Below are 26,728 nucleotides of genomic sequence, written 5' to 3'. Positions count from 1 at the left end.
TCTTGATTTTTTTTTTTTTTTTGAAAAATCACTGTGTGAGTTTTCTTTTTGTAATGTCTCACCCTTCTTATTTTGTTTTGTTTTCTTTGATAGCTTCGTTTCCTTCTTTACCTGTTACCTCCTGCTCTTTTCTCTCCTCCTCTAAATTTTTATGGTCCAGAAACTTTCTTCCCTGGATCCAGTATGCCTTTTATGGATATTTCATTTGCTCAGGTTACCTTTATATAGCTATTTAATAGTTCCAATATGTCCCCTTCTAGTCCTACTCTTTTTCCCCAAATACCAGTCTCATAGCTCTAGTAACGTGTTAGCCTCAGTTGACTATGCTATTATATCTATCATGTCTGAAATTAAACTTCTTTTATTTGACAAATGTTTTTTGAGCATTGATTGACTCTATGCTAGGGACTATGTCTGTATTAATAATATGGGATGCATTTTTAATGGTATCTATTTAGCACTGTAAAAAAAATTGGCACATTAATAATTCCATTATGGCAGTGTGTTTTGGCGTTTGGTCTTCTGTCTGAACCTATTAGATGGAATCAAGGGCATACTATTTCTAGTAGGGACCATCTGACAGAGATAGGACCTTGATGCATGAGGGCAAGTTTTCTATATGGAAAAGCTGGAGGAAATTTTTTCCAGCAGTGGGCACTGCAAGTATAAAAGTGTAAAGGATTGAGGGTATAATGCAGGTTTGGGGAGATCTAAGTAGTTGAGCCTTACCGTAGCATAAGACACCAGAGAGGCAATTGTGGAAGATGAGACTGGGCACGTATGTAAGAAAAGACTTAGAATATGAAGGCCTTTCTATGTACACTGTACAAAGAGTAGGTTTCATCTGCTCAGAATTGGAACACAGTAAAAAGTTTGAACAAGGGAGTGACAAGATCTTTTTGTTGATAAAAGATCTTAAATTGGGATAGGAGTTGTGATGGATGGAGTTGGTGTTTGTAATATAAGACTGGAGTCAGGAAAACTAGAAAATTGGGTATTGAAATAAGAGAAGCCTAAAGTAGGACAGGTCATGGAATGGAAAAGAAAGGGAGTATATTTAGAAATGTAAATAAATACCTATTTGGATTATTAGATATAAATAAATAAGAGAACCCAAAGTGCTTAGTTGTGTAGATGTTGGGAGTAGCAGTGATGGTGGTATCTAAGATGACTGGTTTCTTATAAGCTCTTCTTGACTGTTCAGTAATTCTCCAGCTTTCTTATGCTCAAAACGTTTGATACCTCCTGTTTCTTCTTCTTTACAGCCAATAAATTATCATGCAAGTTGTCCTTCCTTGACCTGGTCTTTAAAATGATATCCCCTTCCTCAGTAGTGATAGTGTCACTTGCTGATAGTATTCATCTTGACTTTATCATAGCCTGATTTGTATTGTTTACGAGGATGGCACATGCAAGAGCTCATGCTTCTTTGTTTCCCCCTGTGGGATTTAGTCATTCATTAAAAATCTTGGTTGTTAATTAATCATCTATTTAATTCTTAGAAATGACCTCTAATATGATAGAAACAATGGCTAAAGTTAAGTGAATAGAACAATGAATGGCAGTTTATCTTTGTCCTTCTGGAATTGATGAGGTTACAATAAGTAGGTCTTCTTGTACTTTTCCAGTGTCTAGAACTTTTGGGAGTTGAGTGCCCTTCTGAAGGTTTAAAAAGTATCAAGAAATTGGTTTTTAAGAAAAGAAGGCACTTCCTGCCCTCCTAATTTGCATTTTGTCAGTATACATTTGAATGACCCATATTTGTGAGAAAATACAATCAGAAGTAGACCTTCCATTTTATGTACCAGTTAAATAATTAAAATGCAAAGTATTTAATGTTATATCTCTATCAATATTCATGTGTGTGTGTATTTACTGCAATAAGTTTTTATATGATCTAAAAAAAATCAGTTGCCTTAACAGGCTCATATTCATTTAACTTTTAAATAATTCATTTAACTATTAAATAATTTCTCCTTTCTCCTATTAAAAGTTAATTCTCTCTCCTTGCCCTTTTAACCAACAGTACATATTTCACCCATGAGTGTTCTTTATATAGAGCCCATGAAAGAAAATAAAAGATACTTGAGGAACTATTTTTTATAGTTATCTCAAATGCACCCCCATTTCAAATCTGAGTTACTCGTGGTAGAAAAGTTACTTAAATAATTGTATTAGTTTATAGTGTAAACTAGTCAGTTTTTTAAAAAATCATAATTTTCATTTTAGTTTTTTAAAATAAGTCAATGAATTCCTTGTTTCTTTAGGGCATTGAAAACATAAAAAATGAAATTGAAGATGCAAGTGAACCCTTGATAGATCCCGTATATGGACATGGCAGGTAATTAACTAAAATCTCTTATCTCCTCATGTGAACTCCAGTTTTTAGAAACTTGACTTCAGATAAAACATGACTGAGTCAGGTAATTTTGTTTGTCAGTAGTGTTGATGGTACAACATGTATGGATTTGAGCACTTCTTTGTTTTATGCATTGTTTGCTTGATGTATGAAATGTTAATTTCATTTTATATATGTATTTATTGGGGCAAATATTTTGTTTTAAGATAACAGTGGGGAGGTATTTTAACAAATCCATTTATGATTTTTTTAAATGATAAAATTTCTTCATTTTGACTTAGAAATAAGTATATCTTTGTAAATGCTTCTATGCTTGGGAGAAAAAAATTCCCCATTTTCCTCTCGGACCACCCTCCTTCTCAAGCTTTCTATGGCTATTTTTACCAAAACTCAATGAAACAGTTAACGTACTCTGATACGTGAGTCCTTCTTTTTAGACCTTTCTGCCTCAAAGATGAAAATTCATGTATCTTTCATCAAAGATAAAATGTTAATAATTATATATTCATTTTTAAAGATTGTAAATATTAAGTAAATTATTAGTCTGTCATTTTTTATCCATTTAAATATATATTAGATAAAGTTGTTAAATGTATGTGAATATGTAGAACAATAAATACCACTGTGCTGATATATTTGGTGATACATTTAGCAAGGCCGAATATATAAAATGGAAAATGTAAGGTTTTCCCTAACTTTGTAAATCCTTACATAATTTAATGTGAAAAGTCATTACTTTATACCTTGCAGTAGGAATTATTTGATTTGGCAACTATATTCATATTTAATTGCTTTTTAATATTTATTAATAGCCAAAGTTTAATTAATCTTCTGCTGACGGGACATGCTGTTTCTAATGTATGGGACGGTGATAGAGAGTGCTCAGGAATGAGTAAGTATATTCTTTGTTATGTTGCTGTCTTTGATGAATAATATTTCATTGGAATACAGCTGATTATTATTTGCCTATTTAATGGCTCTACATTACCTAGAGGTTAAGTGTTTTCTAATAGAAGAATCCTTTACAGTTTTCAAGGCACCATAATGTTAAGACTATTAATCTTGGAGCCAGGTGATCTTGGGTTCAAATCCCAAATGTATGACTTCCGTCAAGTTACTTCTCAAGCCTTTCATTTTCTGTGGTATAAAACTGGGATTTACGACTCTTAATATGTATAAACACAGTGCGTATTTATTCAGAGATAGTACTGCATTCTTTGCTTAAAATGCAGCGTTACAAAGCCTGGTGATGTGAAATAATTACTTTGGGTTTTTGCCTATAATACTTCTAATGTGCGCACTTTAAAACACTGAGCAAATTTAATACTGACTGAGACTTTTAAATTACCAACTCTTCCACTACCACTTCCATTTCTGGTCTCTATTATTTCTTTCCTGTGGCTTCATATGTTGTTAAGCACATTGAAATGGATCCCATTTTGGCCAGTCCATTCTGTTAAGGAGAGCTGATACATAACTGAATAAAATTCCCTTCACTTTATTACTGGGTCAGTCTGAATTCATTTATTTATTCATTTAACTGACATTAAGTAACCACAGTGTGCCTCTCTGAAGTATGTAGTATAGGACACGAAGCTCCAGAGTTCCCAGAGCTCACAGTCAAACAGAGCAAATATAATTGAGAAAATAATAGTTACCACTTTTTGCTCCCATTGAAGTGATTCATGATCTTCCCTTTGAATTTTTCTCAAATTCGGAAATGTGTAGTTAATTAACAGAAACATGAAAGGGTATAATATTAAGGAAAAAATCAGCAAAATTAAAACTTCAGAATTAAAAAGCACCACAGTACAACCCATTTTACTGTTTAAAAAATTTAAGAACTAAGTTTGCTTTTTATTTAATTCATATGCAAAATTATTTACTTAGTGGCGAGGTTAAAATGAGAACCAAGTTTTGCTGATTTCTAGTAAAGGGTCAGAGTTTAAACAGTGAAATTCATGAACAAAAAACTACAAATTATCTTGCTCGGCTCTCTTTAATTGAGCTCATCCTGTTCTTCAACCCTTAATCTGATTAATAGCTGAAAGCATTTAATCCTGTCAATGAAAAAAAATCTCATTTCAGTGTTTCTTGGGTAATATACAGGGTTTTTTGGTCTCTCTGTTTCTCTTTCACCTGTGATGGCTTCTGCACACTCCCCTCTTTCTTCTTCTTCCAGTTGTTTCTGGACCCTCAGGTATCTTATCTCATATGATTAGGGAAGCAATAGGTTCTTGCTGAACTTGGGTTGAGGTGCCTCATCCCACTTGGCCCTCTGTCCTTGATACTTCTTACTGTGTGCTCTGGCCTGACCCTTCCCACACCATCTTTAGCGCATCACTGTCTCTCGCACTTGGTACGCATCAGTGTGGTTCATCTTTCTACGCATTCTCCGGATTCTCAATAGCTTATCCTAGTCCCCAAACCAGAATACTCCTCTGCCTCTCCAGGCTTTTCCTCACCCAACCTCTCGTAGACTGAGATGAGATAACTTTCATTGGCAGGACTAACAGAATGAGATTTCAAGAATAGGAGGCTCTGTGTCCAGGCACAGTGGCTCATGCCTGGAGTCCCAGCACTTTGGGAGGCCGAGGTGGATGGATCACCTGAGGTGAGGAGTTCGAGACCAGCCTGGCCAACACAGTGAAACCCTGTCTCTACTAGAAATACAAAAATTAGCCAGACGTGGTGATGCATACCTGTAGTCCCAGCTACTCAGGAAGCTGAGGCAGAAGAATTGCTTGAACCTGGGAGGCGGAGGTTGCAGTGAGCTGAGATCGCGCCACTGCACTCCAGCCTGAGCAACAGAGCGAGACTCCATCTCAAAAAAAAAAAGAATAGGAGGCTCCTTAGGCAGCTCTTGCCATGAAGTCGTTACTTCCTTTACAGACTATATTAGTCAGTTATCAGTTTCGGTTCTTGAGATGTACACATACGTCGTTTTTGTTTCTTGAAATCGTGCTTTTCAAGGCTGTCATCTTGCTGTGGACCTTTTTTCTGTATAGGTTAAAAGCCAAAACTAAGCAATAACTTTGAAATAGCTAACATGGAAAAGAAAATAGGGTATATTTCTTGCATTTTGGAATGTTTATTTGAAGCGAACTTTCAGTCGTCAAACTTAAAAATGAGAAAAATACCCCATTTATGTTTCACTGAACCTTCTTGGTTTTTCCTGGATAACACATAGTACACATTTTCCCTCCCACTGCCAGGCTGATTATTGCTAGAAAAGAAACCTCGTTACAAGTTTTATTGGTTGGGCGTACTCTAAATTAATCCTCCTTAAACTCATTTAAACTCTTACTGCTGACTGCACATTGTAACCCTTTTTTCTACTCCTCATAACTCCTTTATCTACCACTGCTTAAGGCAGTGAATTCAAATCCCTTCTCCTCTTTGTGAGTCTCTAACTTTACCTCTGCCCACTCACTCTCAGCTGACTTTAGAATCTCAAGTTGTCTTTTTTCAGCATATTCTTTTTTCCTGTTTTAGAAGAACTGTGTATCTTTCCAGAGTTACTGTTGATTCCATTTACGGTCTCTTCTGTTAAATGTGACTCTCTTCCTTGGTCTACACAAAAGTTAGGTGGCTTCTACTGCCTAAAACAAAAACCATGGTGTGTAACGACCAGGCAACAAAACTCTTTCTCTCCATCCTTTCACCAGCAGAATTTCCTTGCCTGCATTGCTAAAATATTTACTCTCTATGATCTGAAATCTGTGTCATTTGTTCTCCTAAAGCAAAGACCTCACTACCTGCGAAAATCATAGCCTTTTCCTACCCCTCATTCTCCCTGAAGGTGGCACACTGCACGGCTCATTTACTAACTCTGTACCACAGACAGAAATCTTTGGATTAAAATCTCAATCTCAGCTTCTTCTCTATAAATGGGGCAGATATCTGCCTCTCAGGTGTACTGTGGAATTTAAAGAAGATGAACTCCCATGCCATCTCACATAGGTATTACAGCACTCAAGACTAACATGTAGTGTAAGAGGCAGTGTATCATTAAGTATGTTAGCTGTGTGGAATTAGACTACTGTGGTTGGAATCTCAGTTGCGCCATTTATTAAACTGTGTGGAATTAAACAAGATGCTTCACTCAGTGCCTCTTTCTCATCCTCCAACGGGAATGATTATCACAGGATAGTTAGAATGAGGTGAGAAAATGGCAAAAAAAGAGATATTCATCAAGTCCTTAAGCACCGTTCAATACATGTTTGCCACTGCTGCATAATGAGCACTCTTACCAACAACTGGTTCTCAAACGTGTCTGCACATCACAATTAACTAGGAGAAATTTAAAATCATCAGTAGTTGTAACTGGCCTTTATAGAAAATTGAAACACTTGAGGGCAAAGATTGGTTATGTAGCTTGCCATGATGTTTCTGATGTTAATTTATTCAACAAGCTTTATTTAAAAACCTGCTAGTTATTTGTACCTTACTGTCATGTATCTAATGAGTTGCTGAGTCTTCGAGATTCTCCATTCTCGAACTTTCTCTCACAGAGGCCAAGTGGTACCTCAGGACACTGTGCCATGGTGGAACAAGCAGAGGCCTCGGGTGTGGCGATGGCACCAGTTTATGCCTCTGCTGTTTGACAGTGGGCAAACTGCTAAATTATCTGAGCCTCGGTTTTCTTACCTGTGCATTGAGGTTAGAAAAAGACATATTCACATATGCCGCCTAGCACAAGCACAGAAATGCTAGCTGCTCTCTTTTTTCTTCCTTTGCCAAGTCTATTGTGGTCTCATTACTCTCACCTGTCTAGACTATCATGCTATAGCTTTCTATCTGTCATTCCACTCCAGTATATTCTACAAACTGACAAGTTAATGATTTTATTTTACACGTCCTGTTAGGTTATTTCTCTGCTCAGTGCCTTCAGTGACTCTCTTGCTAATGCTTGCCAACTAAAGTTTCAGCTTCTTAGCATTCAAGAGCCTCTGTGTTCCTACTCAACCCTATGTTAATAATCTTTTACTAGTCTCCTTCACAAATCCAGTGCCTTAATCCACTGGTTCTCAAACTTGGCTGCACATCACAATTAACTAGGAGAAATTTAAAATCGTATGCCAAGGCCACACCACCTAGATATTGTAATGGAATTGCTGTCAGCTGGAATCTGGGCATTCATGTATTTTTAAGCAAGTGATAACTGTGTAGTCAGGATTAAGAACCACTGTTGTATTCAGACGGCTCTGCCTCCCTGTCCTTAAACACAATGGTACTTTCCCCAAATGTCCTCCTGCCCATTCCATCTGGCCCCATCAAAATGTTAACTCATATTTAATGTCTCTCCACTTAACCCCGACAGCAGGAAAAGTTTTCTCCTCCCTCTGATCATCTATGGTGCTTTACCTCAGTCGGCTTCATTCTATTACACCTCACATCATAGTTCTTTGTGCACATGTTCTTATTTCTGTAAACGAGGTGCATAGGCTTTTGAGGGAAACTAAATTTTTTCTATGGGCCAGTGTAGGCATTTTAGAAGTAGGATCTTAATCTTTACAACAACCCTTCAAGGAAAGTGTTACTCCATATGTTATGAAGAAGGAAACTGAAGCCTAGAGAGGTAAAGCAAGTTGCCTAAGGATTTTCAACGAGTAACTATTTAATTATAATTTTTCTTTCTGTATTACCTACCTCCTACTATGTTGTCAGAGCAGGAAATAAGTCCAGTAAATGCTGAATGAATGTATATCTCATGTCAGTATTTTTTTCCTAGTCTGTCTTTTGCCTTGAGTTTCCTTATGGTAAACAGATTGTTTCCATTTTTAGCTATAAGAAACTGCTGTAGTAAACATGTTTTGTATATATGTCTTTCCGTATATAAGTATACCTACAGGTTAGATTTCTAAAAGTAGAAAGTGTATTAAAATTTTAGGCATCTGTTAATTTTTTTTTTAACCTATAGCTTTATTGAGATATTCACATATGCATGTCACCCATTTAAAATGGACAATTCAGTATTTTAAATATTTTCTCAGAGTTATTTAGCCATCACCACAATCAATTTTAAAACATTTTTATCATCTCAAAAAGAAACCCTGTTCTCCTTATACTTCCTTCCACGCTAGCCCTGGCAGCCGCTCATCTACTTTCTGCTCTATAGATTTGCCTGTTCAGGATGTTTCATAGAAATAGAATCATACGCTATTTAGTCTTTGGTGACTGATTGATTTCACTTAGTATAATATTTTCAAGGTGACCATGTTTTAGCATGTACCAGTACTTCACTCCTCTTTATTGATGAATAACATACCATTGCACAAATGTACCACATTAATTCGTTCGCCAACATGTGGAGTGTTTCCACTTGGCCATTATGAGTAATGCTGTGAGGAACATTCATGTACAGGTTTTTTTTTTTTTTTTGAGGTGGAGTCTCGCTCTGCCGCCCAGGCTGGAGTGCAGTGGCGCGATCTCGGCTCACTGCAAGCTCTGCCTCCCGGGTTCACGCCATTCTCCTGCCTCAGCCTCTCCGAGTAGCTGGGACTACAGGCGCCCGCCACCACGCCCGGCTGATTTTTTTTTATATTTTTAGTAGAGACAGGGTTTCACCGTGGTCTCGATCTCCTGACCTCGTGATCCGCCTGCCTCGGCCTCCCAAAGTGCTGGGATTACAAGTGTGAGCCACCGCGCCCTGCTGATGTACAGGTTTTTATGAGATGTATATTTTAGTGTTTCTTTGCCATAGACCAAGGAGTTGAAATCCTGGGTCATACAGTAACTCATAAGGCTTAACTTCTTGAGAAACATCTGTTAAATTTTGATAGATAATGCCAAATGTCCTCCTAAAATTTGCTTTATCAACTGGTAAAAGTATAAACTTATTCTTTCAAATGTGTAGGAGAGTTTGTATTTTTCTGCATCCTGCCTGACACTTAGAATTGTCCATCTTTAACATTTTGTCAGTTTGTTGACAAGTGATAGCCTGTTTTAATTCACATTTCTCTGGTGCTCATTGAGCCTGAGCTTGATCATCTCTTCATGTGTTTGTCAGTTTTTAGTATTCTTCTTCTGTGAATTACCTCTTCCCATCTTTTTGGCATTTGGGGAGGAGGAGTTATTTTCTTTTGTTCAGTTCTTTGTCTTTAAATTGTCTTAGTTCTCTATTTGACCTTTGCTGCAAATATTGTCACCCAGCCTTCTCTTTCTTGTTAACTTTGTTAATGATATATTTTCTTATATCCAAGGCTTTTATTTATTTATTTATTTATTTATTTATTTATTTATTTACTGAGACTGAGTCTCACTCTGTCACCCAGGCTGGAGTGCAGTGGCACGATCCTGGCTTACTACAACCTCCGGGTTCAAGCAATTCTCCTGCCTCAGCCTCCCGAGTAGCTGGGATTATCGGTATACACCACCACGTCCAGCTAATTTTCTATTTTTAGTAGAGATGGGATTTCACCATGTTAGCCAGGCTGGTCTCGAACTCCTGACCTCAGGTGATCTGTCCACCTCCGCCTTCCAAAGTGCTGAGATTACAGGTGTGAGCTACGCGCCTGGCTGGCTTTCATATTTATGTGGTTAAATCATGTGGTCTCTTTTTTTAGATGGCTTCTATTTGGGCTTTTTTTTTTTTTTTTTTTTTAAACTACCGTTATATCAGTTTTATGTGTCTCCCACCCCCAGATTTTTTATTTTCACTTTTTAGAGACGGGATCTTGCTCTGTCACCCAGGCCGTAGTGCAGTGTTGCAGTCATAGCTCACTGCAGCCTCAAACTAGGCCCCAGTGGTCCTCTTGCCTCAGTCTGTCAAGTAGCTGAGACTACAGACGTGCACCATCATGCCTGGCTCCACCCCAAGATAATAGTCTCTAGTATTTTCCAAAAACGCTTTTGTGGGCTTTTTGTTTTTTAATGTTTGGCTCTTTAGTCTGTCTGGATTATGTATTTATGAATGGTATGAGTTGGGGATCTGCCTTTTGACTTTTTCTCACAGAATTATCTAATGTCCTAATTCCAGTCAGTTCTCCACAGATAGGAAATACGTTTTTTGTTAAACACATTTTTCCATATTTACATGTTTTTATTCTATTCCACTGATCTATTTATTTGTGACTTCTTATGCAAAACTTCGCAATTACATAGTTTTATAATATACTTTGGTATTCATTAGCATGTTTCCTGACGTTATACTTTTACAAAATTGTCATAGTCATTTCTACATTATCTATTGCAATTGAACTTTTCTCCCAGCTTTTCAAGTTCCAATTTTAAGAAATCTTTGAAGATTTGAATTGATTACATTATATTTGTAGGTTATTTTGAGGAAATTACATCTTTACATATTATCTTCCCAACTAGATTGTTTTGTACATTCTTCAGTAAAAATTATTTAGTGTTTTATATAGATTATATGGTCCTGAATCCATATACTTCATTCTACCCCAGCTTTTGAAACCATCTTTTGCTTCTCCAATACAACAGAAATAAGCTACAGTAGAACTAATCAAACTAAATGCATTCTTGCCCACTCTTTCACAGTGGCTAGGGTGATATTTTTCAAACTCAATGAGATCCTGTTTCTCTCTCCCTTAAAACCATTCAATGGCTGGCTTCCCTGTGCACTTAAAATAAAATCCAAACTCCTTCTAAGGTTCTCAGATCCTTTTGTGGTCTGTCTCTCTACCTGCCATCCATCTTCATTTTGTACTATTGCATGTATGTTGAGCTATAATTTTCTTTGATTTTGATTTTCTGTAGATTAATTTTTTCATGGTCTCTTTTTTATCTTAAAGGAATTCTTCAGTATTTGTACATTATTTTTGTCCATATTGTTTATTTTTGTATGCTTATTTGATGATTATTTTTATTTTAAAATTTTCTTTATGGCATAGGGATAGAGGAGTTAACTCTTGTAATTCAGAAACTCGGAGGTTTCTTAGCTTTTTGTGGGTTTTTGTTTTGTTTTTATAAAAAGAAATCAGTATTACAGCCAGTCAAATGCATACCTAATTGAAAGATGATGGACTCATACACAGAATAATGCATACGTTAATTAGCTCAGTTTAGCCATTCTACAGTGTATACATATTTCAAAACATGTTGTACACCGTAAATATATACAACTTTAATTTGTCAATTAAAAAATAAACAGAAACAGATATTATAGTTAGGCCAAAAAATAGTCATGTTTCTCTGGTGCTTGTCTGGTTATATTCCACTTAATATGTGGAACTCCTAAAAATGCAGTCAGAAACTAAATGAGTCTTGATGGTTTGTTTCATTCTCTTTTATAAGATAATCAGTTAGGCTGGGCATATTGGCTTGTGCCTTTAATCTCAGCAGTTTGGGAGGCCAAAGCGGGAGGATCAGTTAAGGCCAGGAGTTTTGAAACCAACCTGGGAAAGATGGCAAAACCCCGTCTCTGATAATAAAAGATAGTAAGTTAATTCTGGCAAAGAAAACAAGAATATAATCACAAAGTAATTAGAATTTTTTGCAAATGTAGAGTACATGCTTGGGACCAGAAGCATTTAAGATTTCTGATTTTTTTCAGATTTGGAAATATTTGCATTTTTCCTCACCAGTTTAGCATCCCTAATCTGAAAATCTGAAATCCAAAATGCTGTAATGAACATTTCCTTCGAGAGTCATGCTGGCTCTCAAAATGCTTCAGATCTTGGAGCATTTTGGATTTCAGATTTTCAGATTAGAGATACTTGAAAATAGACACTTTCAAGGCTTATTGAGAAAGTCTCATACAAATAAATTCTATAAATCATAACGTGAGAATATTAAATCCTCACTGTATTATAACTTGGCATAAAAGTAAATTTTCCCAGTGTGATGCTCTTGAAACTATCATAAGAAGGTAAAAATATTAAGTATATATTCTGTTTAAGAAAACAGGCATAATACATTTTTAAAATACTACCATCCAGACTGGATGTCTAAGCATGTGTTTACTGATCAAATCGAAATAGTTCATTACCCAAGAATTACGAACAACTAGTTTGCTGTATTTTAGTAACATGATATTATTGTTAGACATTTGTTTAAAAATCCAGGGAAATAGATGATGTAGTATCTAATTGTAACACTAGGTGGCGGTAACTGATTTTAGAAATTAAATTGTGAAACTGTTTCCCAATGTATGTATTCTTTTTACATGAAAACATTTGGTGTTGCTTACATTTAAGAAAGAAAGGGAGAGAAAAGCTTGCGAAGATATGACGTATCGATTTATACCTATTTGGGCTGTTCTTCTCCTCTCCCTTTTTTTGCTTTAACCTGAAGATTCTAAGACCTTTTAATCTCATTCCCTTTACACTCTTACGGATGATCCCAAAGCAAATAATCAATGTTTTTCAAGTTAGAGATTGAGAAATTTTTAAATACGTATTAATTCACTTTAAGATAACAGGTATATGAAAAAATGTTTAGCATCACTGATCATGAGAGAACTACAAATCAAAACCACAATGAGATGTCATCTTACTCCAGTCAGAATGGCTATTTAAAAACAACAGAAGCGTGGCGAAGATAGAGAAAAGAGAACTCCTATATGCTATTGGTGGGAATATAAACTTTTACAGCCACTATGGAAAACAGTACGGAGATTTCTCAAAAAACTAAAAATAGGATTACCAGATCCAGCAATCCCACTACTCAGTATCTACCCAAAGACAGAGAAATCAGTATATCAAAGGGATACTTGCACGTGCATGCTAATTGCAGCACCATTCACAATAGCAAAGATAGGGAATCAACCTTAGTGTCCATCAACAGGTCAATGGATAAAGAAACTGGAATTCTATAAACAATAACAATGTATGAAATCCTGTTATTTGCAGTATACATGAATGGAACTAGAGGTCATAATCTTAAGTGAAATAAGCCAGGAACAAAAAGACAAAATCACTCGCTCTTACTTATATGTGGGATCTAAACAGATTTGATCACATGGAGGCAGAAAGTGGAACGATAGATAACAGAGACTGGGAAGGGTCAGTGGCAGGCAGTGGGGGAAGCATGAGGGGAGTGGGTTAGAGTACAAACATACAGTAAGATGGAGTAAATTCAATATTTGATAGCAGAGTAAGATCACTATGCTTAAGAAAATTGCATTGTACTTGAGCGATGGACACTCTTCATACCCTGGCTTGATCATGATGTAGTATATGTGTTTAAAGAAATTTCACATTTACCTCCTAAATTTGTAGAAATGAAACATAATTTTTTAAAAAAAACAAAATGTACTCCTTATTAATATTAACATAAATAACATTTTTAATAAACTTAACAAAAATTAAGGAGAGTGACGTTGTTTTAAATTTTTGCAAATCCCTTTAATGCTTGGCTTCTTAGTAGACAGCCGGATCTTCATATATGTTTATAAATTCAGTCTGATACAATATAACAGATCAACCTCCGTAAAACTCTGTGCTTACGAGAGAGTAAATGTAAAAAGGTAATTAACATCATATTATGCAAATCGTGTTGATCTCACGTAGTCTCTAAGAGGGTCTTGTGGTCCCCGAGGAGTCCTAAACCACAATTAAAGAACCATTGCTCTACCCGATCTGTGCCTGTAAGAAGCTAGTGACAAAGTATAAATTGTATGTATACGCACCTTCTATTAATTTTGGATTTACCAATCCAGAAAGTTAAACTGTCAGCTCTTGCCTTACACCATCTAGATGTTGTAGTTAAGGCTACATAGTAAAATGTTGGCCACAAAAATGACAGGGTTAATATTCTTATTACATTAATTGATAAGAAAATATATCCTAATGGAAAAATGGACAAAACATGACCAGATGGTAAAAAGGATGCAAAGTTATATATACATTATGTTTACAGTGAACATAATTTTTAGCCAGAAAGAAATGCTTTTTAGATATATTATGGACCCAAATATATTATTATATTAATGTATGTTAGCTGAAGGGTATCTTTTATGAAAAGACTTTATTATCATCACATTTTTATTCTCTGTGTTATGTCTGTTCTGACTTACCCATATCCATAACTTTAACTCTCATCTCTATGCTGATGATTCCCAAATCTTTATCTGCAACCCTGACGTTTCTCTCCTGTATTCCTGAGCCTTACTTCCGGCTATTTATCCCTCTCTAGCTAGAGCATGTAAAGGTACCTCAATCCCAGCTTGTCTAAAACCAAACTCATGTTACCTCTTCACAGGAGTCCAGAACTTACTTCTTAATTCTTTGTGTTAATCACTATTTATCATGTCCCTCCAGGCCAGAAACATTTAAGGAAACTTTGCGAAATTCTTCATTCCTTAAATGCATCGATTTTTCATACCTGTTTGTTGTTTCCTTCTGCTTTGAATTTTCTTGTCATCCTCTTTTTGGCCTGGAAAACTGTAATACGCTTCAAGATTCAACTCCCTGTTACCACTTTTATTAGCCTTCCCTAACACTGTAAGCAGATGCTCTCCTACCACTCCGTGTGTGTGTACAGAGAGACCACGTGTTTTTTTCGTCTGTCATGTTTGGTAAAGTCGTAGCCTTTCTAAGGCGGAGATCATTTTCTATTCATCTTTATTTCGCCAGTCTTAAGCACACAGCCTGTGTTTATAGGAAAGAGGGATGGCTTTAAATGTCCATGTTTTAAGTATTAGGCAAGTAGAGTCACTGCTACCTAATGATAAATTTTACCAGTGATTAGCATATCCATTTGTTTTTCAAAATCAAAGTCAATTCAAGTTAGCCCTTTTACATAGGTATTAAGCCTCTTTTTCTTGTTGTATTTTTGTCAACAATTGCATGAATTTCAGGGAGTAAATTCTTTCATTTAAAAAGTTAACTTGAATATCAAGTTTTGTAAATACATTTAATATACATCTAAAGTATCACATTTACCCACCACAAACCTGATCCAATGGTATTTTATAATGAGCAGTACTGTAATGATTAGTTGACATTACCTCCTAATAAATACATGCTAAGTTTTAAAGTATAGTTTTGGGTAAAAGTTAAAAAGTTTTGGTGTAGTATAAATATATATACATATAAGTACGTTTCGAGTTTATACACACTACTACAATGCTAAGTTTTCGTTTTTTGTTGTTGTTGTTGTTTTTGCAGAACTTCTTGGTATACATGAACAAGCAGCTGTAGGATTTTTAACACTAATGGAAGCTTTAAGATACTGTAAGGTAAATTGATTTTTAAGGTACTTTGAATGTTTTTTGTTTAGATGTCCACTATTGTGGATACTGTTTTGTTCCTCTGACAGCACATTTGAGCACAGCACTATTGTTCGGTACCGCTCTCTTCTTCCTTCCTATCCCCCACCCTAAACCAGCAGGGTTATTAAGTGTGGTTAAGCCGGCTGATTATGCTGAGTTTCCTATGCTAGGTCTATTGTTATTTTTTGTAGGAGGAGTGGCAGAACCCAGTACAAAATAATTCAAAAAACATCTATTATTGAATATGAATTTATTTTTGGCAAAATGAGGATGAAGAAAGCACTGTTTCTTTATTACCTAATGAAGAATATGCTTCACTAAAACAACTGGTAATACTTTATTAGGCAAAGAGAAAGAATTGCCAGATGCCTGAAATTCTGACTTTTATCTATTCCATCTGAAAAATGATTTCACACTGAAAAAAATTTCAAGCATTTTACAGCATTAAACTCTTTGACACGTGCACTAGGGTTAGGAACTGCCATGGAACTCTCATTTATTGCCGTTTATTTCATTCTCCTCCTACACAGTCTGAAACAACCTGAAATGGGTATTGTAAATCGTTTTAAATGGAATTTAAACCATTATTGACTTGCACTTCATAAGATGTCATGATTTGGGAGAAAGAAGTAGATCTAGTTTTCTTTTTCATAAAAAAAATTTTTTTAAATAGAGACAGGGTCTGGCTATGTTGTCCAGGCTGGTCTCAAACTCTTGACCTCAAGTTATCCTCCTACCTTGGCCTCCCTCCCTAAGTGCTGGGATTACAGGCATGAGCCTAAGGCAGCTCGCCTTCTATTTTAGAACAGGGTTCCATAGCAGGGGTTCGGATGGTGACGATTATATGTAATAACAGTAATCATGGTTGATCCTCTTTTTTGTCAGACAGCGTTCCTTTTTCATGTTTCACTTGAACACTGGGTGATATGCATATGATAATCAAATCTGATTTGTCCTGCCCTTACTCCTTTAGTAGTGGTCATATGGTTAAACAGTATTTTCAGTGACTTTTATTTTCGGTGACTTTAATTGTATAAACTAAAGCTATTCTGAAATAGCCTGGCAACTAGAGCATCAAAGTGTGTCCCCTTCCCCCTAACGCATATACACACACATTCTTAGATCCTAAAGAAAGTTAAGCATGGAGATGGGGGTGGGGCAGGTGGGATGTGCACGCATGCCTGCATCTTGTATGAGGCTAGGGGGTGGAGATTTTATATTTGGAAATATTTCCTATGTATCCCTTAAGACCCTGATGGTCTTTGCAGTTGCGTTGCTTTCTCTACTGCTGTCCTCCAGCCACACTGGTGTCCTCTCACTTTCCCAGACATGCCCAGCCCTCTCCAGTGCTTGCTGTCCTTTCTGCCTGGAGTCGTCCAGCTCTTGAGATGGATGGCTCACTGTCCCCTTCACGCTGGACTGCAGATCGTACCTCAGAGACTTTTTTCTTGACTACTCCCTCAGTTATTCTTTTCCACAATATTCAATAGGAATAATTAATGACCGTTTTTGTTTACCTATCTTTTTAAATCTTGAGTTTGCTTTTCTATTGTCTTCTGTAATGGAATATAGACTCTGGAAACAGGGACATTGCTAAGTACATATTAAGTGCCAGGTGCTCAGAAATATTTGTTGAATGAATGAATGGACATATTCACCAGAATTGTAAGGTTTTCTAAATGTAGGCTTTACTTTGCTTTAATTTTTAGGTAGAACAGAAGAATGTTCTTCCCTTCAAGATCTTAGTGGGAAGTCAATCGCTGCTGTATATTCTTCTGTTTACATATTGCTATAGCGTTTTAGCAGTTAACTATGGTTTTAAATAAGATTTAAGGATTCTGTTAATGGCACAACAAAACACACTAACACTTGGTTAGGTGAAAGGCAAAACTCTCTTCCTTCCAACTGCTTCCAACTGCAAATGAGGGAGGGAAGCTAGGCAGGGCCACATGCAGGATTACATCTGGGGACTGGGGTACAGCAAGCTCTAGCCATAAGAGCAGCTTATGTACCTGAAGTGTAGGATGGGGTCAGCTAGATTGTGTGGGCTCCCCTGTGGATTGGCTAATTTGGATAACTCTGGGGGGCTCTTGGGTTATCCCTAGTAGTCTGTCTGGTACCTGACTCCAGGGTGATTAGGGTGATCCCTGGAGTGTGAGAGACCTATAATGGTAGTGGCTGGAGTAAGAACTTAATTAGCTATCTTTTTCAAGGGAATGACTGGCCTCTAGCCAGGGCCTCAAAAGTGAGTCAAGACAGCATTTTTTGAAAAACTGTATTATGCTACAGTGCTCATCTCTATCTAACTTCTCAAATTCTATGTATGTTTTACATTTACTTTTTATCAGATGCTTGGAGGAATGGCATTAAGGAAGTCATTGAGCTTGTGTTAATTTTGTAAGTCTGAACATTTCCCCGTGCTTTGATAAGTGTAGCAGATTTCCCTTTAAAGATGAAATTAACATTTTGCAATATCATTTTGACTATACATGCATTAATACAGTTAAGGTGATGAAATAATCTCTTTCTCCCTCCTGCACTCTCTCTCCTTCTCAACACACACATACAAACCCAACAAAGAATAAGGTGGCTATGGCTACTTTTGACTCTACTTTTAAAAAAAAAATAGATTTATAACTCACATACCAGAAGATTCACTATTTTAAAGCATACAATTCAGGGCTTTTTAATATATTCACGATGCTCTGCAACCATTACCCCAATCTAATTCCACAGTATTTTCCTTACCCACAAAAGGAGCTCTAAACCCATTAGCAGTCACATGCTCCTCCCACTCAGCCTCTGGAAACCACTACTCTGTTTCTGCCTCTGTGGATTTACCTCTTTTGTACATTTCATACCAATGGAATCATATGGTATATAGCCTTTCGTTTCTGGACCCTTTCACTTAGCATAGTGTTTTCATTGTTCATCTGTGTTTTTTACATGTGTTAGTATTTCATTTTTATGACCAAATAATATTCTTTTGTATGTTAAACCAGTTTTATCTGTTCATCAGTTGGGTTGTTTCTACTTTAGCTGTTATGACTAGGGCTGCTGTAAACATTGATGTACAAATTTTTTGTGAACATGTTTTTATTTCTCTTTGGTATATACCAAGGAGCGAAATTACCAGTCATACAGTAATTCTGTTTTTAACTTTCTGAGGAAGTGTTAAACTGTTGTTCAAAGTGATGACATTTATGCATTCAATATATTTTTACTATTATAAAACATTCCATGAGTTTAGCGTTCATTTATTCTTTGATCTTATCCTTTTTTTTTTTTTTTTTACTTCTACCTTAATTTAAATACACACTTTTTCTAAAAGAAAGGTTAATATCTAATCTCTTCACCACACGAGGCACCATGTGATGTGATGGAAATTTATCAGAGTAGAAGTCAGAAAACTTAAGTTCTAATTCTAGCTCTGTACTATTTAGTTGCTTGAGATGAGACCAGGCACAGATCCTGTGTATTTCTCTGGTTCCTTATGTATAAATTGAAGGACTTGCACAGCTCACCTCTAAAATCCTCGTCCACTCTGGAACTGTGATCTTATCTTTCCCTCTTTCTTTGTTCCTTTTCTTTTATTCTTCTCTGCTGTTCCCAAACCATCCTTCCTACTTTACTGGCTCAACATTGCCACATTATCACATCTAACTCATCCCACCCATCATAGGACAAAGATACTAGTTTCTCTGTCCATGGATACAAAAGAATACCCATTTTCCACTTCCCTTCTAGTGATAAGAATAAATTCCACAGGGCCAGGGTGGTGGTTGAAGCAGGGGCTGCTGGCTGATTAGGAAAGAATTTTTGGGCTGACTGCCGCAAACAGCCACTTGGAATTCCCCAATTATAGGCAGTCTGTAAGAAAAAGGAAAATGCAGCAAATTGTATTGGTAAGATTCGTCATTTTTAAGTTAAAGTTTCTGTCTTCATATGAGAGTGGAATTGAGTGGTGTGAACGTGTTGGGTTTCATAAGTCTATTCTATTTGTTTAGTATTAAGCTTTCTTTTTCTCAGTCACACACACACAATCGTGTCCTCAAGTTTTTGGTTTAGTAGTGTTCACAGATTATGTAACCTTGAGAGCAGAGTACAAATATGGCTTTTTATACATTTTAAAGAGACTGTTCGTATTGTGAAACTTTGAACTTACCTTCTATCATGAAGAGTCGAATAACAGGACACTTACAAACTTAAATGGTTTAAATTGTAATTTTTCTGGATTATTTGGGAACAAAGATATTCTTTCCCTTTGATTATTCATAAATATACTCATTTGATAAACTATAATTATTTTCCTTATAAAGTTATTATCGTCAAGTTTATACTTTTAGGGTTTGAGGTTTCATGCTGAAATTCTAAGAAGTGGTCATTTTATCTAGGAACTTTAGCAAAACCTGAGAGTGACTCTTAGGGCTAAATAGTTATCTCCAGCTGTGTTAAATCTATATTGTTGTTGTTTTAATGTCAAAACACAATATAAGCTCAGTACTGACAGTCTTCTAACATTCATTTTTACATTCAGCATTTGCTCTCTATGGGTGAAGTGCTCGGGCACAATACATTATTTCAGTTAAATACAAATTGGACACTTTATGCTTCAGATATTTATGGGCAAATATTTAAGAGGCAGTATAAATTTTTAATTTGTTTATTTGTTTTATTTTGCTACATTTGTTCTAGGTTGGTTCTTACTTGAAATCTCCAAAATTCCCTATTTGGATTGTTGGCAGTGAGACTCACCTCACCGTATTTTTTGCCAAGGTATGCTTATAGCAGGATTTTTTTTTAAGTTATGACATCAGGCAAACAAGTATTATAAGTTCATATTTGGTTTGGATCTTTGTGCAAACTTCAGTCCATTCCCACAACAAATGAATTGTTCGAAAATCTCAAAAACTAATACTGAAGAACACACTGTTTTCCTGCTCTAAATCTGGAATCTTTTAATCAAAATCTGTCATGATCTAATTATTTCTTTTTCTTTCTTTAGAGCTTTAGCTTTTGATTTTTTTCAGAAATCACTTGTGTTATGGAGAAAACAATTGAATTTTAAAGTTTTAGATTGCTTTTTTTGTAAGTAGGATAAGAGATTTAACTTAGATGATACATGATATATAAAATGTTTTAATTACAGCATCTCTTGAAAAAATTACAAAATCTATTAATAATTCAATGGTATTAAAGTCAAATGCTCTTTTAAGATGTAATACTTCCCACAATTTTAATATATACCTGATTACAATATTGAAATAGCTGAAATATATCTGAATATTTCTTTTCTTTTTTTTTTTTTTTGAGATGGAGTCTCATTGTGTTGCCCAGGCTAGAGTGTAATGGCACAATCTCGGCTCATTGCAACCTACGCCTCCTGGGTTCAAGCGATTCTCCCACTTCAGCCTCCCGAGTAGCTGGGACTACAGGTGCGTGCCACCACACCCAGCTAATTGTGTTTTTAGTAGAGACAGTTTCGCCATGTTGGCCAGGCTGGTCTCAAACTCCTGACCTCAAGTGATCTGCCCACCTCGGCCTCCCAAAGTGTTGGGATTACAGGCATGAGCCACTGTGCCCCGCCATATTTGAATATTTCTGTTTCAAAATTCTTATAACAAAGCTATTTTTAAATCTCAACTATAATCCGTATGTCATGTTTTTCCACCATTGGGTGGTTAAGAGCTTTGGCCTCAGATGACTTTGGTTTTAATCCCAGCCTTGCCACTTCCTAACATCTCTCAGCCTCCTTTCCTGTGTCTTTAAAATAGGGATTCATAATAGTACCTAGCTTTTAGAATTGTTGTCAGGCTTAAATACAAAGTATTCAGCAGTGCCTAGTACAAGTTAAATGCTCAGTAAATCTTAGTTGTGGTCATCGTCATCATCATCATCATCATCATCATCATCATCATCATCATTTTTAGTATTCAAGAAACATGTATTAAACATCTCTGGGATCATAGGTAACTTGATAGGTTGCCGAATGTTCGTAGGAAGATACAGAATTGTATTTTTGAGGTTTCTTCATTGCGATGTGCTTACTCCTTGAGCTTTTTGAGCATATATTTATCAATCTAAGTTTATTATTTGTTTCTGTAGAAAGTACAAGTGGTATAAATTATACCCTAGTCTGAATTGACAGTGCTAAGTTTCATGAATGTAATTATGTATTATTGTATTTACTTTTATTGTGTTGGCAAAAGTCCAGATAGGGGTTATAGAGCAAGATACATAATTACCTTTTCTCAAGCACAGAAAGCTTTAAAATTAAACGCTAAAAGTACAGAGTTACTGATACATTGCATTTAGTTTGAAAGCTTTTGCTATTTATTTCCTTCCTGTAGTAGAGAGAGGAAGTTAAAAAGCACAATATGAACTACAAAAACTGACAATTACTAATTCCTGAGTGAGGATTTTATTTTTTAAATTACCATAAAAGAAAATTAATTCCGACTTACACACAAAAATGTATTTTCAAACCAATTTTTAATCATGTTTATCTGCAACCTTATTCTTTAAGGAAAACCAATTATATGAAACTAAAAGTGTTAAATGTAAAAGACTTTTAAATCTTAAATTTTATAATTGATATTTAAGAAATGATTTTGTTGTCAGAACAGTAGGACAGATTTCACAGAAGGTATAATAACAAGGAACAGTGTCAAATGAGCTGTGAGTCTGAGGACATTATCTGAAAAAGTTAGTGATGTTGAGGGAGTTCCTAAGAGTGAAATAGGCCCTTCTTTTTATGACATACACTCTTCCTACCTGTCCTGATACTTTTGTGGTTCCCATAGCACTTGCCCATTGTGCTGTCGCATGTGTCACACCGCACACAGTTTCTAATTCCCAACTGTTTTCCGCATGTCCCATGGCAGCCGTGAACTTTGTCTGGGGCAGGGGCTGTCTCTCGCCCACCTTTTTATTCATAGATCCCCGTCATGTGCAATAACGTGTTGAATTAGAGACGTGGAGTTAAGAGAAAAACACAAAAACTCCTGCCATGTGGGTGTAGAACTCTTGAATTTTATACTAATTGTTACTGTTTTGAGACTTACCTGTGTAGTCTCAGGATCTGGTATATAGTCTGGCACACTAGGGGTGGGGGGAATTATTAGTTGAATGAATAAAACTTTTGTACAAATTTCCCTCATTTAGGTTCCAGTGACATTTATATCCCCTAAGAATATTTTACACGACTCATTGTGATGCTTCATTTTGTAGTATCTATAGTTATATACTCTCTTAGAATAGTCAAATTTGGATTGTTTGAGATGTTACCTTTCAGAGGAGTTACCAGTGAAGAGTTGTTTTTTCCTCTTGAAATAAAAGTAAAACAAAGCTGGAAGATCACCTAAATGGTAAATAAGAACAATAATACTTGATCACATTTATTGAGTCCTGTTTTAGATTTGTTAAATGTAAACTGATGTTCATATAGTCTTCACCACGTAAAAAATACTGGAAATTTTGCTCTTCTTAAAATTATAACAAGAACCATTATTCGGCCATTCCTTCTTTAACACTTCTGCATTTGAGCAAGCAGTTTTGGCTGTGAGTTTTTCTTTTTTCTTTTTTTTTTTTTTTTTTTTTTTGAGTTTTGGTGAGTTGGTTTTATTATACATTCAGTGGCCTGAAACAACATTGTTTTAATATTTCCCCAGCAGTTCCTTGTAAATATTTGTCTTTTTTTATAAAACTAATATGTTTGTTGGTGTATTTCGTGTGCTGACTTCTTTGTTCTGGTTACAACTAAGTAAAAAAGTATGTTTTATTTGCATAATTTGTAAGGCAGTCTGTAATTTGGCGTTGTGAAATGCCTGTGAAGAACAGTGGAATTCTTCGTGTGCCTTACGCGATGAAGGTGGTAATAGTTGCAGGTGTCTTCATTCATATACTCATTTATGAGCTTTTTACTGGACTACAGTATGTGCCTGGCATTACGCCAGGTGTTGTGAATACAGTAGTGAGCAAAAATAGATATGGGTCTGTTCTTAATGGAGATGGACATTCTCCTTGAGTTACTCAAGGATATCCAAATAACCACATAAATTTACAAGTGTGATGCGTGCTGACAAAGCACAGGTCCATAATTCTGTAAGAATTTATTGTAGTTTTGGAAAATTGGGATGTTTACTTGAAAAATTGATGCCTAAAATGAGAACCTGAGGTATCAGATCAAACCAGAGGAAGAGAGGGGAAAGAGCATTCTCTACATCACAAATAGAGCAAATTCATGCCTGAAGAAAGAAGGACAGACAGATGAACTGGGGTGAGAACAAACTGAAAGACAAGGGCTGGAGGGAGCACTGAGAATTAGGGGGACAAGATGAGGCTGGATGAATAGCAGGCCATGTTACTCTTTGATACTAAGAGTTAGGACAACTGGACTTCTTAAAAATTGGTAGTGGGAGTAGTTTTGGGGGAGGTGGGAAGGAAGGGAACAGGATTAAATTCACATTTGGAAAAGATACTTCTGGCTAATTGTGGAGAATGGATATATTGAAGGATAACCCAGGAAATAGGTAAACAAGACTTCTCTAGTTGTATTTCAGGTAAGCAAAGAGTGTAATTTGGTCCAGGGTAGTCAGGTAGAGAGGAATAAAGTGCATGGATTTCAGAAATTTACTCCTGAGGTAGAATGACAGGACTGGGTGATGGACAGGATTTGGCAGCGGAAGGGTAGAAATGTCTAATAAAATAGGTGTGGCTAACGATTAGATCTTAGAGCTTTAGAAAATGTGTACTTAGCAGCTTTGCTGTTGTTGAATGTAACTGCTTGTTATTAAAGCAATTTGTTCACTATATGCACATCACATAGTAAGTGGTATTGGGGAAATGAGAAGTACCTCTCAGACAGGCATGTGGAGAGCTATGCTGTAGCTTCTCTGACATCACTTTCTTCTTGTATTTCCCTCCAAAGAGCAGTGATGGGAGACAGTCTGTTATGTAGACTGATGCATCATATAAAAACTGCTTAGTTTTTTAATTTAAACTTAGCACTAGTGAGAGCTGTCAGAATCCCTTGACCCACATCCGTTCTTTATGCCAAAGGAACCAGTCCATAGAGGAATTAAAAACTTTTCTAATGTTGCATGGGTAGGAAGGTAGAAATGTGATAGCTAAGACAGAGTAAAATATCAGAAGCTGTATTGAATTTAACCTTCTGTATGGGGTAAAAAGATATGTGTTAAGTGAATTAATAAAGTAAAAGATGTTGTGAGTAATACTTAATGCATGAATAATTGAGAAGGGATAATTATACTATTTCCCAGAAATTACAGAACATTGAAATTTATAGAATAAGATTTTGCTTTATTAAAATCAAGAATTGGCCGGGCGCAGGGGCTCATGCCTGTAATCCTAACACTTTGGGAAGCCGAGGCAGATGAATCACCTGAGGTCAGGAGTTCGAGACCAGCCTGGCCAACATGGCAAAACCCGTCTCTACTAAGAATACAAAAATTAGCTGGGCTTGGTGGTGGGCACCTGTAATCCCAGCTACTCAGGAGGCTGAAGCAGGAGAATCACTTGAGCCCAGGGGACGGAGGTTGCGTGAGCCGAGATTGTGCCACTTCACTCCAGCCTGGGCGAAGGAGCAAGACTCTATCTCAAAAAAAATAAAAATAAAAATAATAAAATTTTAAAAATGAAGAATTAAGCATTGTTGCAAATGTACATGGAAAACTGAATTAAGCATCTAATTAGAAAGTTTTATTCTTAAGTTTTAGGTTATAAGTACTAGTTTTATATGTTCTATACACATGTAATTAAATTTTTGTAGGAATGAAAGCTTCATGTATTAGACCCTAGTAGTAAGGAGAAAGTGCACATGTGTTAATTTTTTTCCTGAAGCAAATTAATGGCTTTGGGCAAAAATTATGAGTAATGTTAACTATATTATAGGTAAGATGAAGCACAAATTGACATTTTCTTAAATAGTAGCAGTTTTGAGTTCTATTCATTTTTCATGATTTAAAAGTATTTCTTTTAAATCGGTGACATTCAAATACATATACCACTACTTTAAATACATTGCAGTTTTGGAATAATTTGTGTTTGTGTTGTGTTAGAAGTAAATATCACCTCCAAATTTTCACAAATATTCATCTATACATAGTCTCGTGACTAGCACTGAAAATACTGTGATGTCAAGTGGTTGATGGCTTTGGCTCCTTTTTCTAAATTTTGTAAGTAAATTTTTCAAAAAATATATTTTGGTATATTTATATACAGGATGAACTAAGGTCTCAGCGATTAAATATGATGAAAGTAGTGTAGTATATTGGCTAAGTTTTGAAATTATAGCATTTTTCTTTCTCAGAAAAAATATCTTTGACATTTCAACTTTGGTTTTATTGTGAATCATGTTTATTTAAATTTGACTTGATTTTCTTATTGAGTTGTTTTTTCTTTTCTTCTGTACCGTTATTCCTAACCTACTTTCCTTTAGAAGTCGAGGCTTGTGGCCCATGTTCATTTGCGTTATCAAAATAATCGGCATAGTTTGAAAACTGAATTTTTCCACATCTTTGTCAATACTGGATTTTTAAAATTATTATTACAGTCATCCTAGTGGGTGTTAAGTGGTAATTGTAATTTTGATTTGCATTTCCCTAATGACTAATGAGCATCTTTTTATGTGATTGTTGTCCACTTCTACATCTTCTTTGGATTAACGTCTGTTCCGGTCCTTCACCTGTTTTTTAATTGGGTTGTTTGTCTTTTTGTTATTGAGTTATAAGAGTTTTTTAATATATTCTGGGTACTAGATTCATACTGTGTATTTACTTGTTTCCTATATTATCTGTCTTTCTCAGTAGTAAGCTCTGTGAAGGCAGGATTTTTGTGTTTTGTCACCTACTGTTTGCCAGTTCCTAGAGCAGTGCCAGGCATAGTGTAGGTGCTCAATGGCTTTTTGTTGACCACATACATTATTGAACACACTGTAGATCAATCTTTAAAAAATTGTGAGATAACTATGTTATTACTTGATAAGTTGGGGGTCGGGAGGTGCACTTAAGATTGCTGAATAGTCTTGGATCATCAGAATTCAATAGATCTCTATCTTACGTGAAGGGCAAATAGAAAAACTAGCTTTTGCTAGCCTACATGACCAATTCAAACCACCTGTATTATTGATTAGAAACAGCTGTCATGAGTATTTACAAATAGGCTTTGTCAAA

At 35.8% G+C, this 26,728-nt stretch overlaps 1 protein-coding gene across 6 annotated transcripts in view; it reads left to right on the top strand.

The window, feature by feature from the left end:
• MINDY3 (MINDY lysine 48 deubiquitinase 3) overlaps window positions 1-26,728 on the top strand; it is an 84,398-nt gene that overhangs the window by 23,775 nt on the left and 33,895 nt on the right. For 5 of the 6 annotated variants that reach the window (XM_055296661.2, XM_055296666.2, XM_055296665.2 and 2 more), the window contains 4 exons: window positions 2,268-2,341; window positions 3,172-3,251; window positions 15,433-15,503; window positions 20,232-20,312. In XM_055296661.2, coding sequence (XP_055152636.1) covers window positions 2,268-2,341; window positions 3,172-3,251; window positions 15,433-15,503; window positions 20,232-20,312 — 306 coding nt within the window. The remainder of the gene's footprint in view (window positions 1-2,267; window positions 2,342-3,171; window positions 3,252-15,432; window positions 15,504-20,231; window positions 20,313-26,728) is intronic. The other variant, XM_055296663.2, reaches the window with a different exon arrangement.

This window comes from Symphalangus syndactylus, chromosome 10, assembly GCF_028878055.3.
Source record: "Symphalangus syndactylus isolate Jambi chromosome 10, NHGRI_mSymSyn1-v2.1_pri, whole genome shotgun sequence".
Lineage (NCBI taxonomy): Eukaryota > Metazoa > Chordata > Mammalia > Primates > Hylobatidae > Symphalangus > Symphalangus syndactylus.
Note: the sequence above shows the minus strand (reverse complement) of the source record. Positions and strands in the feature narration are given on the sequence as shown.